At 41.9% G+C, this 18,608-nt stretch overlaps 1 protein-coding gene across 13 annotated transcripts in view; it reads left to right on the top strand.

The window, feature by feature from the left end:
- The window catches only part of THSD7A (thrombospondin type 1 domain containing 7A), a 549,183-nt gene that overhangs the window by 514,855 nt on the left and 15,720 nt on the right, over positions 1 to 18,608 (top strand). For all 13 annotated transcript variants that reach the window (XM_045005791.1, XM_045005789.1, XM_045005783.1 and 10 more), the window contains 3 exons: positions 3,495 to 3,640; positions 5,676 to 5,850; positions 8,897 to 9,070. In XM_045005791.1, the coding sequence (XP_044861726.1) occupies positions 3,495 to 3,640; positions 5,676 to 5,850; positions 8,897 to 9,070 (495 nt within the window). The remainder of the gene's footprint in view (positions 1 to 3,494; positions 3,641 to 5,675; positions 5,851 to 8,896; positions 9,071 to 18,608) is intronic.

The raw sequence follows: 18,608 nt of genomic DNA on the forward strand, positions 1-18,608 counted from the left end.
TTCTCTGTGGTGCTCCAACTGCAGGAGCTATCGATGCAAAACTCTGAAGATCCACTTGACAAACCTTTTCCCACCTACTTACAGTGAACACAGGAGTAGAAAGGCCAAAACGGGCTCCCTTTCTGCAAAAATTGTTGAGTTATTGAGATAAAGTTTAGTCCTGAAGTGGGACAAAATATCAAAGCCCCAAACATTTTCACAGAAAGGGATTTAAAAGACAAGTTACATTTTGGAAGAGCTGAAGTGTAATTTATCAACTTCCCAGCTGTCTTCAGGGAAAACACTTGTTAATTGACAAGTTGGCAAGAGGATTGCAGCCCAGCTACCAGAGAGGCAGAGTCCAGCTACTCCACCTCACAACAATCCCCACCCTGCCCCCTTCAGCCAGGGCCAGGAGCTAGAGATATCCTGCCCATCCCCTGGAGCTAGGGAGAGATGGGGAGGCAGAGCACCCTCATGCTGTCTCAATATCCCCTAGAGCTAGGGGGAAAGCAGGGTTTGACAAAAGTTTCATCTAGGGCTGTTGATTAATCGCAGTTAACTCATGTGATTAACTCAAAAAAATTAATCAACATTTTAAAAATTAATCGCGTTTAATTGCAGTTTTAATCGCACTGTTAAACAATAGAATACCAATGGAAATTTAGTAAATATTTTAGATATTTTTCTACATTTTCAAATATATTCATTTCAGTTAGAGCACAGAATATAAAGTGTACAGTGCTCACTTTATATTATATTTATTACAAATATTTGCAGCATAAAAATGATAAAAGAAATAGTATTTTTCAGTTCACCTCATACAAGTACTGGAGTGTAATCTCTTTATCGTGCATTGTAAGTGCACCTTACAAATGTAAAGGGTTTTTTTGTTACATAACTGCACTCAAAAACAAAACAATGTAAAACTTTAGAACCTATAAGTCCACTCAGGCCTACTTCTTGTTCAGCCAATTGGTAACACAAACAAGTTTGTTTACAATTACGAGAGATAATGCTGCCTGCTTCTTCTCTAAATGTCACCTGAAAGTGAGAACAGGTGTTCACATGGCAATTTTGTAGCTGGTATTGCAAGGTATTTACGTGCCAGGTATCCTAAACATTCATATGCCCCTTCATGCTTTGGCCACCATTCCAGAGTTAAATTTGTGACTCAATTCTCTGGGAGAGAATCGTATGTCTTCTGTTCTGTTTTACCCACATTCTGCCATATATTTCATGTTATAGTAGTCTCGGATGATAACCCAGAACATATTGTTCGTTTAAAGAACACTTTCACTGCAGATTTGGCAAAACACAAAGAAGGTACCAGTGTGAGATTTCTAAAGATAGCTACAGCACTCAACCCCAGGTTTAAGAATCTGAAGTGCCTTCCAAAATCTGAGAGATGAGGTGTGGAGCATGTTTTCAGAAGTCTTAAAAGAGCACACTCCGATTTGGAAACTACAGAACCCGAATCACCAAAAAAAGAAAAACAATCTTCTCTAGGTGACATCTGCCTCAGATGATGAAAATGAACATGCGTCAGTCTGCACGGCTTTGGATCATTATGGAGCAGAACCCATCATCAGCATGGGTGCATGTCCTCTGGAATTGTGGTTGAAGCATGAAGGAACATATGAATCTTTAGCACATCTTGCAACGCTGGCTATAACAGTGCCATGCAAATGCCTGTCCTCACTTTCAGGTGACATTGTAGACAAGAAGTGGACAGCATTATCTCCTGCAAATGTAAACAAACTTGCTTGTCTGAGCGATTTGCTGAGCAAGAAGTAGGACTGAGTGAACTCGTAGTCTCTAAAGTTTTACATTGTTTTATTTTTGAATGCAGTTATTTTTGTACATAATTCTACACTTGTAAGTTCAACTTTCATGATAAAGATATTGCACTACAGTACTTGTATTAGGTGAATTGAATGATACAATTTATTTTGTTTTTTAGAGTGCAAATATTAGTAATAAAAAATAAATGTAAAGTGAGCACTGTACACTTTGTATTCTGGGTTGTGGCTGAAATTAATATATTTGAAAATGTAGAAAACATCCAAAAATATTGAAATAAATGGCATTCTATTATTGTTTAACAGTGTGATTAATCGCATGATTAATTGCGATTAATTTTTTTAAACGCTTGACAACCCTAGTTTCATTTAATTTGTACTAGATTTGACTAAGCATTTCATTCTGACGAATTGGCATTTTCCAAAGAAACTTAGTTATGCAGCTCTGTTCTCACTTTGTGGCCTGGAGGTTTGCTACAGTTCATAGCATAGTTCAGTTACTCTGAGAGCAGGATTTGTCTCTCGATAGTTAAGGATACTTAATTCCAAATTCATAGTAACAAATGTAATTAAAAATAGACAGATAGGTGAAAGGGAATGGCCCATTTAATACTGTGAGGTTATGGAGGTAGGTCAGTGTAATGCATTGCAGCACATTATAAATCTGAATATATTGGATACTTAATTTGAACGTTGTGCTCTTTTTGCTTGGTTGTTATTTACTTGTTTTTACAGTCCGACGCATTTTGGCTCAGTGTACGTATTTATTCGCATTGAAGTTAAAACTCCACAGAAACGTGGGTTTAATGGAACTCTTTGGAAATCCCTATCTATAGAGGGGCTACTACCCAGCACTACATTGCACATAAAAAAGTTCTTGTGGCTTCACTTTATCATCTGTCTCAGAAATAAAATCTAATAGTCTGATATTCACCTAAGAGGAAAGAAACAGAATCACGCCAAAGGATGACTAAATACAAAATCTCTTCTTCGTTCCATTATATAACTGCTTGAAATAGACTCTAGTCCTCAAACAGGCCGGGGTAGCGTGTCACCCACAGTTGAACAGAAGATTAATGTCTGTTAAACCTATTATATTTTAATTTTCTTTAGGTCTGGGTGAAATATCCTCTGTCCCTTGAAAATTCTCCATTATAATATAGCCCAGGGAGACAAAGAAGATAAGTGGCAAGCTCCCTCTGTTTTCTGAATTTAGACAACCAGCATCTTGTGAATCTGATACGTTTCTAAATTTAATACAAGGAAAATGTTGTGGATTAGATACCATATCATTCCCTCTTAGCAGCACAACTCCAGAACAGTGGGGAACCAAAAGTTCATCTCTCAACAGGGATGCCAAGAACAAAATACCAGATCAGGAAAGGGCACCTGTTTTTTCCCCAGGCGTCTCAACTAGAAAAGCATTATTTATTTATATTATAGTAGCAACTTCATTCTCTCATCAAGGATCTCATTGTGCTAAGCACAGTACACGCAAATAAGAAAAAAGAAAGTACATATCTTAGAGAATTTACAATCCACATATCAAACAGGTCACAGCAGGTCTGCTGTGCAGTCCACTGTATTAGGTAAGAATATTGCTAACATAAAGCTTATCACAGACTGAAACAGAACCATCTTGATGAGGCAATATATATGACCACCTCAAAGTTGCTTTCTCTTTTTCTCTCTCTCCCTCTCTCTCTTTTAAAGGAAAGATGATACGAAGAAGGACAGTAAATCAGCCTTTCCAGGGTGATGGGAGACCTTGTCCATCTCAGATAGAGCAATTCAAACCCTGCCCGGTAAAACCTTGTTATCGATGGCAGTATGGCCATTGGGCTGAATGCAAAGTTGAGGTAAAAGCTGCAATGGAGATCTGCGATTATTCTGTTCAGTGCATCCAGGGATATTTGTGATATGCACATATATAACGTACAAAATGTTTTAGTCATTTTAGTCAAATCTTTCAGTTCAGGAACATAATAAAGTGGTTGCCATTGGACTCCATATATGCCAACCAGTACCACAGTTTTTACTAGTTATTCCTATTCTAAGTATAGAGTAAAACTCTGGTATCTGAGATATAACTCTGTGGTAACTTAAATGGTTTAACAGCAGCCTATCTGAGAGTGTTCTGTCCAGAAAGGGTTTTCACTTATGATACTGCCACAATTTTAGTCAGTATAAATGCTCAGATTTTAGCTCCCTGGTCCTAAAAAGAAGGGAACCAGCAGAGCATTGTCTGTGAAAGCACTATGGCTCTGGCACTTGCTCCCCTGAAATAGTTTGAATGATTGTTGTCTTCTTGCTGGGAGTTGGGGAGGGCACTGATGGGGGGCGGGGGGGTTGTGGGTGAGTTTGACATGCCGGGATACAATCCAGAGCGGAAGTGGGGGCCTCTGTCACCCCTGCCTTGCAACCTTGGGTGTCTTACAATGTCTTGCTGAAATAGCTCCCACCTGGGCCACTCACAAACAGCCTTCCAGCATGCAGGCCACACCCAGTGTGTCTGTGTAAGTGCAACCTTCCAGCCACACTTGGATTACACTTGGCTTTTAACATTTATACTTGGCTCTTATACTGCAGGATGACACCAACATGCTCTCAGTCGCAGTTTGTTTGTTTTTTTCCAGAAATGTGTGTCTTGTGCTGCCCAGCCCTCTCCTGCACAGTCCAAATATAAGGAGTCCATTATTCCTTTAGGGGAATCATATACACTAGTCTGTTATCTCAAATAGAGTTACCCAGACAGTTTAAATTAAACACATTGGATTATATAAAATAATAAAACAAGTTTATTAATTAGAAAGGGAGTGATTTTAAGTGAGTACAAGTAATGAGGCATAGAAGTCAGAAATGGCTACAAGAAGAATAAAGATAAAATGCTTTCTAGTGCCTAACTTAACAAACTGTATTAGATTCAAGCAAAGTTTCTCACCACATGCTTCTAGCAGCATTACTGATCAAACTGTTCAGGTCAGGATCCCTCCCTCAGAGTGTGACAGCTGTTTCCTTTGTTGTCTCAGGTACAGAGAATGAGGTGGGTGCGGGAGGGTGATGGGGTGTTTGCCTCTTCTTTTTATTGTTCTTTAGTCCCTCTTTGAAAACCATTTCCAGCTGAGAACCAGGAGACAGGCAGTCTGCTGGAGAAAGGATGTTCCCTGCTGGGCTTTTTCACCCGTGTGAGCTGTATATTTTCCCATCCCCCTTTCTGCTTGATGACTCTGTTTACTGCTTAAATGCAAATTAACACAAGCATACACTCCTTTGTTCAAGACAGGTCTGTTTGACCACTTTGATGCTATGTGAGTCTGAATATGTATTTTAACATCATACAGGGGAAATGTATAACTTTATACATAAAGATGCTTCATGCATTATGCCATGATATTAATGCTCAGCAAGTTATGAGTTTTCAGATGATACCACACAAGGCATACCTTGTACAACGCATACTACAGTACTGTGTAGGGTGTGAATACAGGTGCATTTTGTCCCAATGAGATGTATTTTTATCTTGTTTTGATTTACTGGCTGGTTAATTTCATTTTGTTGTGTGTGAATAAGTCATTCTACTGGAGGTTATTCCTTGTAGGGGACTGCTGCTTTAAATAATTATTATTATTATTTATTATTAATTGTTATTTCAATTGAAATAATTGGGCAAATATTGATTATTCTTTTAATGACATCCACTGTGCTTCCATATAGAAGTGACTAGGTGTCCTTCCCGGTCTGAAGCATTGAATGCTACAGGACCTAAATTGGTTTTATTTTTCAATCCATCAGCATAAAATAAAGTAACAATAATCAGAAAGCAAGATCAGCTTTGACTTAGCCATTGAAACCTTTTTTTTCTCTCCATCATTTGTGCATCCTCTCCCTTTCCAGGATGCTCAATGTGGAGAGGGGACAAGAGTCAGGAACATTTCATGTGTGGTCTATGATGGATCCACTGAAGATGTTGGCAAAATAGTAGATGAGGAATTCTGTGGAGAAATTGAGCCTGTTGTTGATGGCAATAAGAAGATGGTACTTGAGGAAACCTGCACCCTTCCTTGTCCAGGTAAAAAACTTGTTCAGATATATGTTGCATTTCAAGATTGGTCAACCTGAGATGGCCTTCAGTACAAAGGAAAAAGATGATTAGCCACAGGCTGTGAAGTCTTCACCACATTCACCTATTGAATGGAAGGAATTACTTTTCATCAGTAGTTTCACAAAAGTGACCGTACTTTGTGATACTAACAAAACGGTTACTAGGGAAAGGAATACATGCATTTACAAATGTTTAAAAATAATGTTTGGCATAGACTACCCCACTAGGAATTTTACTTTTGAACAATTGGCATAAAAATCATAAATGTTACTTTACCACACAAGAAACAAAGTGTTAATTTGAATATGAGAAGAATCCATTTCATGGATATTTAAATAATAGACTGTCCAAAAAATAGAGGGTTTGGTGTTTAAATGTTCTTTTTAAGCATGTGAACAGCTTTTTTTATTAAACTGAATCAGGGTCTAATACTTTTGTTTGTTTTTAATGAAATTGAGAAAATAGACCAAGGAGGTTTAGTACTGGTTTAAATAAGGTCACACTGGGGGCTAAGGAATATTTTTCTTAGAAAATATCATTCTTAGCCCCTCCACTAGCAACAAATGCATGACACTCACATTGACCCAACAGACTGTATCTAAAGGCACTCTTGTGGTTTGTCAGGTCTGTGAGCCTCATACTAAGAAGGATTAAGACGAGGAGACCATAACAGCTGTTAAAGATGAACTGCAAAGGTTTTGCTGAAAATTAAAAACCTGTCTGTAAGATCCAAGGGCGGGGGGGAAGGAAAGCTGTTGTTTATAAAGTAATTAGTGCTGTATTATTGGAAGTATTGATTCCGTTCCCAAGAAATTTCAGATATGGATTTCCTGTTTTCTCTGCCAAAGCAAGTCTCATCACAACTAGCCATTCCATACCAAGCCTGTATTTTCCTTCCTTCACAACTCTTTCAAACCCATTCCTTTTGGACTAAAATTTAATGTGTCTGAGCAACAGTCCAAAGGTGCAATTTTCTAGAAATTTGTTGAGCTATTTGAGTTATAAGATGTGTGTCTACATTTTGCACTCATCTAAAAGTGCAGTTAGCTAATCATTGACATAGCACTTTCTATCCCAAAGAATCCTGCACCACTTCACAAACTGTGAGTTTGAAACCATGAGCAAAAGTCCCATTCACTTGAATGAGAGCAAGCAGACAGCTGATATAGAGCAATGGTTCTCAACCAGGGGTATGTGTAGCTCTGGGGGGTATGCAGAGGTCTTTCAGGGGGTACATCAACTATTTGCCTAGTTTTACAACAGGCTACATAAAAAGCACTAGCAAAGTCAGTGCAAACTAAAATTTCATACAGACAATGACTCGTTTATACTGATCTATATACTATATCTGCAGTTCTCAAACTGTGGGCAAGTTCATTTTAATGGGGTCACCAGGACCAGCATTAGACTCTCTGGGGCCCAAGGCAGAAAGCTGGGGCCCAAGCCCTACTGCGTAGGGCTGAAGCCAAAGCCTGAGTTCTTTAGTGAGGTGAAACCTGTAGTACGCAAAGCAAATCAGACTCCTGAAAGGGGCACAGTAGTCTGGAAAGCTTGAGAACCACTGATATAGAGCACTCCACTCAGTAATGTGAAAGGGAGAGATTCTGACCAAGGACATCACTAGTCTTACTACAAGTCTTGCTAATGTCAATACAGCTTAGACACAGCTATGGTTTCCCCAAATTTAATAAATATTTTAATTAACAAATTGTGAACTGTCAACACACAGTTCTGCTTTCTAATAGAAAATCAGAAGACTAAAGTGGTATAAGATACTCCATTTTGTAATTGATTGATTTTGTTAGTTAAATTTAAGAAACAGCTGTTCATTGCTCAGCCTTTACATTTTGCTGAACAATGACTTTTGTTTGAGCAACCTCACATTTAGCCAAGGACAATAACTACCCAGTGGGGATGTGCTAATGATACACTCTAACTAAGTTTTCCAACAATCACTTCCTGCTCTCCTATTATACATACATCAGTTCTTCAATAATTCATTTCTTTACACGATTTCTTAATGTCAGCAAATAAAATTCCTTCATTAATTAGGCATCCGGTCAACATGGTGCTTATTATATTTGTTGTCAGCATAATGTAAGGTAACATGAATTTTTAATGTTTTTTTGGTTTGGGGGTTGTTGTTTTTTTGCTGAAATAATTAAAGCTAAAGAGGCTAATTTATGAGTCGTTTTGTGTTTTAATTTTCTAGACATCTTTTACACAGCAATATTACCAAAACCGTCTTTACACCATGCTTCAGACTTCCTTAAAATATTCACAAGGCTGTTGTGAGAATTAATGTTTGTTAGTGTGATTTTATTCCTTAGTCTTGAACCATAAGATAATACAGTGTAGGTTCCTACCATCATAGAACCTAGAGAAGATATTTTAAATCACCTGTGCCAATCTCATTTCTGACAAGAAATGTTCCCCACAGTAAGAGCTTTTTTCCAGTCTACTTCCCTAATACATTTAAATAATAATGGCCTGTTTACTACAAGTGGAGCAGAATGAGCAAGAATTAACCTTTACTTTCCAACTGGCTATATATACATTGGCTTCTTCTAAGCTTGTAGAAAGTAAAGTTTATCATGAAGATAATGTAGAAAATTAGGTTGGAGCACAGCATAGAGTGTCTTTCCACTTGTGAAAGGCCAAACATCTAATGCAGTTTTTGTCAGAGACTGAAAATGAGAGCAACTTAGTAATGCTATGGAAATGCTACAGTTGCTTCGAATGTTTTGGCATAAATAGGGTTTTGTAACACTTCAATTTCCTTGAAGAATCATTTCTTTTGTACAGAAATTAAAATAAGCTGGTGTTCTGTCACCTATATTTTCACAGGATGAAGGTAAGTATGGGTCTAAAAGGAGAAATGTTCTTTACTTATTAATGAGGCAGAGTTAAAAGGTATTATTTGGATCAGAACTTTCTATGGTCTTTACAGGTAGTATTCAGAACTCCACTTGTATCACCTCTTCAGCTTTGTTACATCATTGTTGTTGGACAGGTGATTGTTACTTGAAAGAGTGGTCAGAATGGAGCCTTTGTCAGCTGACCTGTGTTAATGGAGAAGATCTTGGCTTTGGAGGGATACAAGTCCGATCCCGGGCAGTGATCATTCAGGAATTAGAGAACCAACACCTCTGTCCAGAACAGGCTTTGGAAACAAGATCATGTAATGGTGAGTATCAAAACAGAAAATAGGTGACCACTATTTTAATGTAAGATGAATAAGATTTTTTTCTTGGTCAAATTTTGGTTGTGAGGTTGAAAAATGTTGCAAATATTAATAATTGCATAGACAGCTGCTTTGTAATATCACCCCAAAACTTCACAAATATATGCCAATCTCCCATTACATTTTAATTCTAGAGTCAATTCTTAAATTTCATGGTAATTTTTTTTCAAAATGTCTTTAATTCTTTTTCCTCAATAATTGACTTTCATTTATAGCAAAACTTATTAACCAGTATATTTCTGCCTCAATGTTTAACAGAAATGACAAAACCAAAATTCACTATATTCTCTCATTCTTTGTACTATTATTTATTTTATTAATTATCTGACAATAACACCAGTGGGTACCAACCGTGCTTGTTGCTGTTCCCATTCATAGCAAGAGTCATTCCCTGCCCACAGAGCTGTCAATCTAAATAGACAAAACAGAGAAAGGAGAGAGAAAGGAAATATTACAGATGAGTAATGGAGACACAAAGAGGAATTGAAAGATTAAGTAACATGTCCAAAGTCACACAGGAAATGTGTGGCAGAGGTGGGGTTTCAGCCCAAATCTGCTGAGTAGAGCTGGGCAAATTTTTTTTAGCTAAGCTCTCTGACAAAAAATGGAGATTCGGGTCAGCTGAAGCATTTCATGAATTCTGCTGAATTTGCCAAACATTTCAACACTTTTGAAATAAAATGTTTGATTTTTCAAGCCAAAACAATTTTTCATATCAAAATTTCCTCCAATTTTATAAAAATTAAAAAAGCTTGAAAGCAAAAGGATTTGTTTTATATTGTACCAAATGTTTTGTTTTGTTTTGTTTGTTTATTTTTTACTTTTTGAAACTGACAGAGGACCGAAAGATCAGATTTTGTTAGAGTACTGGTCCCTATGCCTACATGCTGCGGGTACGCATGCTCTCCATGAGACCAGAAGATTCTTCAAAAGCAATGTCTGTTGGTCCATGCTGGCACCCTATTCTAAGCTGGTCTAAGCTGAGGGTATAAGGAGCAGCATGGACCAATCACCTCACCAGTTTACTGTTTGCTGTCTGGGACAGAACCCAGTTTGTCCGTAGCCTTTCCAGTGGTCCCACTCAGACTTAAATAGTTTTTCGTAGATAGTTTGCTTTAGTTGGTCTAGACAGATAGTTTGGAGTTTGGGGGGATTTCCTGCCTTGTTCCTTCACTTTCAGGGAGGAACCTAGTATGCCCAAGATTCCAGGCTTCAAATCCTGTTTGTGCTGTCCTCTGGTCTTCCCAGTTAGTGACACTCATGAGCGCTGCCTGTATGACCTTGGGGAATCAGACATTCCTCTGAAATGTGATATCTGCTGCTCCTTAGCCCCTTGTACTAGGCAGTCTCAGGAGTTCAGGTTCAACAGACATTTAATTGAGCTCTCTCTGAGACCCCAATCTGATCCTGGACCACTCCGCTCCTCATCTCACCAGCCTGAGCCTCCAAGTGGCATCTCTCCAAAGCTGGCACTCTCTAGCTCGGACTCCTCCAGCAAGGCCAACAACTTGATTAAATGGAGGCATGATAAGGGTAACAATAAACACAATCAGAAAAAGAAGAACAAATTGCCCCATGAGTCTTCTAAGAAAAGGACTGGTTCTCTCCCCTCGGCACCGAGTGAGGCTCTGGGCCCCAGGACAGATGTGTCCAGAGCTCGCCGGGAGCATGGGCTAGTCCTGACAGTACTGAAAGCTACCACTGCTCTGAAACTGTGAAAGGAGCACGATTGACATCCGCATCGCACAGGGACAGAAGGAAGCATTCACCCTCAGCACCGAGGGTACCACACCGTAAGAGGGCAGTCATGTCCAAACTCCCAGGCAGCTGGCAGAGACTCCTGCTAGCTTTCCTCCTGCTAGGTCTTGATCTATGTTCTCTGTAAGCTGCGTGCTTGGGCGGCTGCGCAGGAGAGATTCAAGTACCGCCCAGATGATTAGCAGAGTGCACACAGCTGGCAGCTTATGTTCAGGTGCCCATCCTCCCACCTTGCTCCATCCTGCAGCTGCTCCTGGGACCTTTCTGCTGGCTGTGCAGAGTGGGGCAGGGGGTGGGAGAGCAGGGTGCTGATGTCAGGGGGTCCCCCTCACCCCCCGCCCCTGTACCCCATCTCCACAGAGCAGGGCAGAGGGGACAGCCTGGCTCAGGAGGACTCAGAGCTGCTGAGGCCTGAATGGTGAGTGGCTGAGTGCCTTTCTTAAAGAGACAGTGCACTGTTTCTGAGATTTCCCCAGCAGCCAACTCTCTCTCTCTCTCCCCCTCCCCCACTCCTTCCCCTTCCCCTCCCCCCCCCCCCATCTCCTTAGAGCAGGGAAGGGAGACAACAGAGCAGAAGAGCTTTCAGTGAGTGTCTTAAAGAGACAGCACACGGCTTTCCCCAGCAGCCAGCACATGCTCGCGCTCTCTCTCTCTCTCTCTCTGACGCGCACACACAGTCTCTCTCTCTCGTTCACACTCACCTCCCAACACATACATGTATTGTTGTTGTTTTTTCTTGGTACTTCCTGCAATGCACATATATTTTCTGTAATTTTATTCTTTCAAAGTGTTGTCATTTTAGTGTTTTGACTGGTCTATACATTTCATAATCTTTATTTCTCTTACACTTAAACTTAATTCTTTGGGTAGTGAGTTCTAAAATGCCTAACCTGTCCTGGATGGAGTAATTATCCCTATGATAACTTTTAAAATATATATATATTATTTCTACTTTTTTTGTTTCTACTGGTGGTGCACATCCGCACATACCTCGGTGCATATAACAAAATGTATTCCACACATGGATGGAAAAAATTAGAGGGAACATTGGTCTTGATATGCTCTTCTTCAGGACCTGGCAATTAACACCAATCCTTTTGGATCCTGTATACCATTGGCACATCATTAACCAGTCATGAGCACCAGACATGCCGTGGATGCTGACACCACTGGTGCACTATTGCTGGTTCCTGCCTTGAGACATGATTTTCACTCTTCAGATGAGCAGGAGCAGTACCAATGGTTCCTCTGACAGTTCAGAAACAAGACCTCATCCCAGACAGGGCTTCCAGAGGGCCTCCACATCCTCACAACCTGCACTATTTGGCTAGGAACCAATGGCACCCCATACTTATGGGCCTCAGACAACAAGGATCCTGGGCATTGCTCTCAACAAAGATCACCTCCCAGAGAGGAACCTCAGTCCTCCCCAGAGCACTTTGTTAAACCAGAACAGCCAGTACAGCTGGATCGGCTGGCAGTGCTTTCTTCTTCCTCCCCAGATGAGGCAGCTACACCAGCCACTCTCTTGCCACTAGATGATTATTGGCAGTATCAGGACTTCTTGAGGACAATTGCAGAAATTCTTCAGATCTCACTCAGAGATTCAAGATCCCCACTTATAGACTCCTGGATATACTCCAGACTACAGCTGCTGTCAAGGTGGCATTACCTATTAATGAGGCCGTACTGGAGCCGACTAAGGATGTGTCTGCACATCATGCAGCAGCCTGGGTGGACAGACTCAGGCTCGCACTACCAAGCTAAGAAAAAACCTGTGTAGACCGAGCTAAAGTTGCAGTTAGGGCTGGAGCTCAAGCTCTGAAGCCTAGAGAGGCAGGTGGGCTTCAGAACCTGAGTTCCAGCCTGAATCACAGCATTTACATAATTATTTTTAGTGTGATAGTGTGAGCCCTAGTCTGCCGATCTGGACTGGGAGGCTTGTTGCTGTGGCTGTGTAGTTGTATCTTAGACAATTTGGCACACACCAGCTACCTGTGCCTGATCATGAAGAGGACTGAAAAAATATTTTCTTCACTCCAGGAGGACAGAATATTTGTTTTCCCACCCTAACTGGCACTCTCTAATAGTCCAGAAAGTTATGGAAATAGGTTACCTCAGCCTAGATCCACCCGTTCAGACAAAGATGCAAAGAAACTAGATCTCCTCAGCAGAAAGAACTTTTCATCAGCCAACCTACTGTTCCACATAGCAATTACCAGACAATGTTCAAACGTGATTTTATTAATTACGTAAACTGCCAGAATTAGCTGATAACCTTCCACAGAAATGTAGGCCCCAATTCCAGGCAGTCCTGTATGAAAGGAAACTGGTTGCCAGTTCATGGCTCCAGGCGTCACACGATGTAGTGCACCCGCTGCCTGACAGCCTTGGTGGTTATAAGGCAGGCTTCTTGGTTGCAGTCTTCAGGATTCCCCAAGGAGATAGAAGACCTCTCTTTTGAGGGCAGCAACTTGTTTAGTGAGAAAACAGATCACTGCTTTAAGGACTCTGCTGCAAAATTCTGCTCATCAGGATATACACGTTGGCACCCTGTAGGAAATAGTGTAGGGCATTTCATCATAGGTACTATCTGACCCCTTAGCTTTTTATCATCAGAAAGCCTATGAGGGCTTGTCTACACTACCAATTTTTGTTGACAAAACTTATGTTGACATCCAAAAGTTGACAAAACAAAAATTGCCAAACGGTGTTCACGCTTGCTCCCTCTGTCGACAGATCATGTCCACACTGGGGACACCATCATCGACAGGGTGAGCAATGCACCGTGGGTATGTATCCCACAGTGCAGTGTTGTGGAAAGGAAAAGCTGATCGTTGTGCATCTTGGGATTCTGTCCGAGCTCTCCCACAGCCCCCTCAGCTGCCGAGAGCAGCATCATGAGTAGCTCTGTGAGCTCTCCTTGCGGAGGAATGGCAAAGCAGCACAGCAGTCTGTCCCCCTCCCCCTGCAGCAGCAGTCTGCTTGCTGCTGCCATCCTAGTGCAGGGCAGAACAAGAGCATTCTGATGATTTTCTCTTTGTTCCCCAAACGGAGCAGCACACAGATATTTCCCAGAGCTTTGAAAGGGGAGGGGTACATACCTGCAGGGCAGCAGAGCTCAAAACACCAAGCAGAGTGATCAAGGCAGGCATTGTGGGATACTGGCGGAAGCCAGTTCTGTCGACAAAACAATCAGCAGTGTCTATACTGGCTCTTTGTCAACAATAAAGGGAGGAGAAAAGACAAAAGTATCTCATAGGGTGGAAGTGTTTGGTCGCCAAAACTCAGTGTTTTTCGCAACAAAAGTCACATTGTAGTGTGTATACTCTTGCTGTTTTGTTGACAAAAGGCAGTTTTTGGCAACAAAACTTGCCAGTGTAGATGAGCCCCGAGACTCCTAAGAGGCACCAGCGGATGCAGCATAGAAGACAAACAGCACCCCTGCCATACCCTCTTTAGTCCTATCCACCTACCAAGACGACATTTTGATGGGACACTTGAGCACCATCGCTCCCTGTACCATCCCCACTTCAGTGTCCACCTGGCCTGTTTCCTCCCAATGTTGAGAGCATATCACACCAGACAAATGGGTCTCAGACATCATCTTGAACCAGCTATCGAATAAAATTCCTTGTTGCTCCTTCTCCAAACCTCCCTTCCCATCTGTTCTCAGGGGATTCTCAGACAGAAGGTGGACTCCCTAATCCAGGTAGGAGCAATGAAGCCTGTACTCCCTCAATACAAGGGGAAGGGCTTTTGCGCCAAATATTTCTTCATCCCCACCCCCAAAAGAAAGGGGACTGGAGACCCATCCTAAGACGACTAAATGTCTTCATTCACCATTCAAGATACAGGATAATTATATTGGCCCTAATAATTCCCTCCCTAAATTAAGTTGACTGCTGCACCTCTCATTGTGAAGGATGCCTGTTTTCATATAGACCTTCAACTAGTGCACAGGATACTCCTGTGGGTTACAATGGACCTAAGCACTTCCAATACAGAGTGCTTCCCTTTGGTCTCTTGACAGCCCTGAGGGTTTTGTCCTGTCCATGCATACCTGTGTCAACGAAGCAGCCCAATATTTCCTACCTGGACAATTGGTGCCTCACGGGGCAGTTGTATCAGGAAGTGCAGGCAGCAGTTACCTCTTTCTCAACCTCTTTCACTGCTTGGGACTTCAGGTAAATCCAAAAATGTCCAGTTTAACCCTCACACAAGTTTTAGAATTTATTGGCGCAAATCTGAACATGATTACACCCAAAGTTAGCTTACCTCAAGACAGATTCTTTCCAATGAGGGACCTCATCACCCAACTTTGACTCAGCCCCCAGCTGACAGTCTGGTTCTGCCTGGTCCTGCTAAGCCATATGGCCTCATGCACCTACGTGACCCCCTTCACAAGGTTTTGCATTTGATGCTTCCAGGCACAGTTGTGGATGGTCTATGCTCTGAGCAGGAACTTCCTGGACAAACAAGTCACATTTCCTCAGAGTGTCCTGATGTCACTCACCTGGTGGGAAACCAAGGACAATGTCTATGTAGGGTTGCCTTTATTCCTGCATTGCCCACAGAAACACTCATTATGGATGCCTCCCTAATGGGATGGAGAGCACATGTGAAGAATCATACAGTCAGGGTTTCTAGACTCCACAAGAGTCTACACTACATATATCAGAGGGGTAGCCGTGTTAGTCTGGATCTGTAAAAGCAACAAAGAATCCTGTGGCACCTTATAGACTAACAGACGTTTTGCAGCATGAGCTTTCGTGGGTGAATACCCACTCTTCAGATGCAAGTGGTGGAAATTTCCAGGGGCAGGTTTATATATGCAAGCAAGAAGCAAGCTAGAGATAACGAGGTTAGATCAATCAGGGAGGATGGGGCCCTGTTCTAGCAGTTGAGGTGTGAAAACCAAGGGAGGAGAAACTGGTTCTGTAATTGGCAAGCCATTCACAGTCTTTGTTTAATCCTGAGCTGATGGTGTCAAATTTGCAGATGAACTGGAGCTCAGCAGTTTCTCTTTGAAGTCTGGTCCTGAAGTTTTTTTGCTGCAGGATGGCCACCTTAAGATCTGCTATTGTGTGGCCAGGGAGGTTGAAGTGTTCTCCTACAGGTTTTTGTATATTGCCATTCCTAATATCTGATTTGTGTCCATTTATCCTTTTCCTTAGAGACTGTCCAGTTTGGCCGATGTACATAGCAGAGGGGCACTGCTGGCATATGATGGCATATAAAAGGATAAATGGACACAAATCAGATATTAGGAATGGCAATATACAAAAACCTGTAGGAGAACACTTCAACCTCCCTGGCCACACAATAGCAGATCTTAAGGTGGCCATCCTGCAGCAAAAAAACTTCAGGACCAGACTTCAAAGAGAAACTGCTGAGCTCCAGTTCATCTGCAAATTTGACACCATCAGCTCAGGATTAAACAAAGACTGTGAATGGCTTGCCAATTACAGAACCAGTTTCTCCTCCCTTGGTTTTCACACCTCAACTGCTAGAACAGGGCCCCATCCTCCCTGATTGATCTAACCTCGTTATCTCTAGCTTGCTTCTTGCTTGCATATATAAACCTGCCCCTGGAAATTTCCACCACTTGCATCTGAAGAAGTGGGTATTCACCCACGAAAGCTCATGCTGCAAAACGTCTGTTAGTCTATAAGGTGCCACAGGATTCTTTGTTGCTTTTACACTACATATAAGTCTTCTTGAAGTTTGGGAAGTGCATGAAGCATGCAAGATATTGTCCTTCATCCAGTCCATGCACTTCTGGATCAGATCGGACATTGTGACTAGTTTATTACTTAAATAAGGGGCAGCAAAATTTGCCCCACTCTGCAGGGCTACAATCTACCTGGAATTGGTGCATCCAGTATCAGATTACCCTATTGGTAGTGCTGCATTCAGCTGCAGAGTCAGTGGAGCCCCAAACACAGCCTCCAAGCTGGGCAGCTCTGCATTTGCAGAAATGAGGGTGGGGGAGTAGCACATCCGGGTCTCCAGTCTCAGAATAGAGACAAGACCATTCATCCCAACCTGGTGTCCCTCCGTCTGGTAGCCTGGTTTCTGGATGGACAATGAATTTAGAGAGATTGTGCTCACAAGAGATCCAGTTCATCCTTAATAATATCAGGAAACTCTCTGCATGGATTGCCAAATGAAAGCAATTATCCATTTTGTGTCAGCACCATCACTTACCCCCACGAGGAGTCTGGAGTCCCTCTTATCCTGTGCTGTCGTCTCTCCTTTAAGAAATTGGGCCTATCCATCAGTTCACTGCATGTACATTTTTCAGCTGTTAATTTCTTTCATCCTCCAGTGGAAAACGGCTTGGTTTTCCACTATCCCCAGCCATGAAGTTTCTAAAAGGCATTATCAGAATATTCCCACCGCTATTAAAACTTGCTCCTATCTGGGACCTGAACTTGGTGGTATCAGCTCTTGTGAACCTGCCATTCGACCCCTTGGCCTCTTGCTTCCTCCTACGCTTGTCTATGAAAGTTGCCTTCCTAATTGTAATCATCTCTACGAGGAGAGTGGGTGAGCTTGGGTCCTTTATGGCAAATCTTCCTTACATGGTGTTTCATAGGCATAAAGTATTCTTGAGGTTGCATCTCAATTTCATCACAAAGGTTCCTTCTTAACTTCACCTGAATCAAACATATCACCTGCCTAAACTTCTACCCAAAGCCGATAATAACAGGAAGGACAAGCAGCAACGCTCCCTGGATGTATACAGGGTTCTAGCCTTCTACTTGCAACGGACTAGGCCCTTTAGGGAGCCTCTGAGATTCTTCATCTCCATAGCTGAGAAAATGAGGAGAGCAACCTCTTCCCAAACCACTCTAAATGGATTTCCAGTTGTGTCCTCCTTTACTATGAACTTACTGATGCCCCGCCACCTTGATTTTCAGGATTTATTCAACCATAGCCCAAGCTGCCTTGTTAGCATTCCTACAAGATCTGCAGGGCAGTGACTAGGGGCTCCATTCACACTTTCACTAAGCATTATACCCTGGTTCAGGCTTCTGCAGAGGATGTTTTTTTTGATTCAGTGATCTGTGGTGCAGAACATTTCCTTGCACCCTCCTCCTCAATGAGCACTGTTTGAGAGTCATCCACAGTGAATATCCATAGGGACCAAAGAACTGGAGTTCAAGATGTGTGGTTCCCTATGGGTATTCCACATCCCACCCTCCTTCCCTTCTGCTCACATCCTCACATTGTTTGTGGTAGCGTATGGACTAAAGGGATGGCCAGTCCATGATGCCCCTTACGCCCTCAGTTCAGAGCACCAGGAGGTATAAGGGTGCAGGCATAGACCAACAGACACTGCTATTGAAGAGTGGTAGCCGGGTTAGCCTGTATCAGCAAAAAGAACGAAGAGTACTTGTGGCACCTTAGAGACTAACAAATTTATTTGGGCATGCGCTCATTAAAGCTTATGCCCAAATAAATTTGTTAGTCTCTAAGGTGCCACAAGTACTCTTCGTTCTTTTTGCTATTGAAGAGTTTTTTGGTCTCAGATACATTGAGCGCATGTGCACCCCCAGTGAATACCCATAGGAATCACACATCTTGAAGAACTTAGTTACTGTAAGGTAAATAACCTTCCTTTATTGGCCCAGCTCTACTCCTGAGTTCCAGTCCAATGCCTAAACCATAAAACCATCTTTTTCAGGGGTAACCTATCAACCTCATTAGAGTAAGA

Source organism: Mauremys mutica, chromosome 2, assembly GCF_020497125.1.
Source record: "Mauremys mutica isolate MM-2020 ecotype Southern chromosome 2, ASM2049712v1, whole genome shotgun sequence".
In the NCBI taxonomy this organism is placed as follows: Eukaryota; Metazoa; Chordata; order Testudines; family Geoemydidae; genus Mauremys; species Mauremys mutica.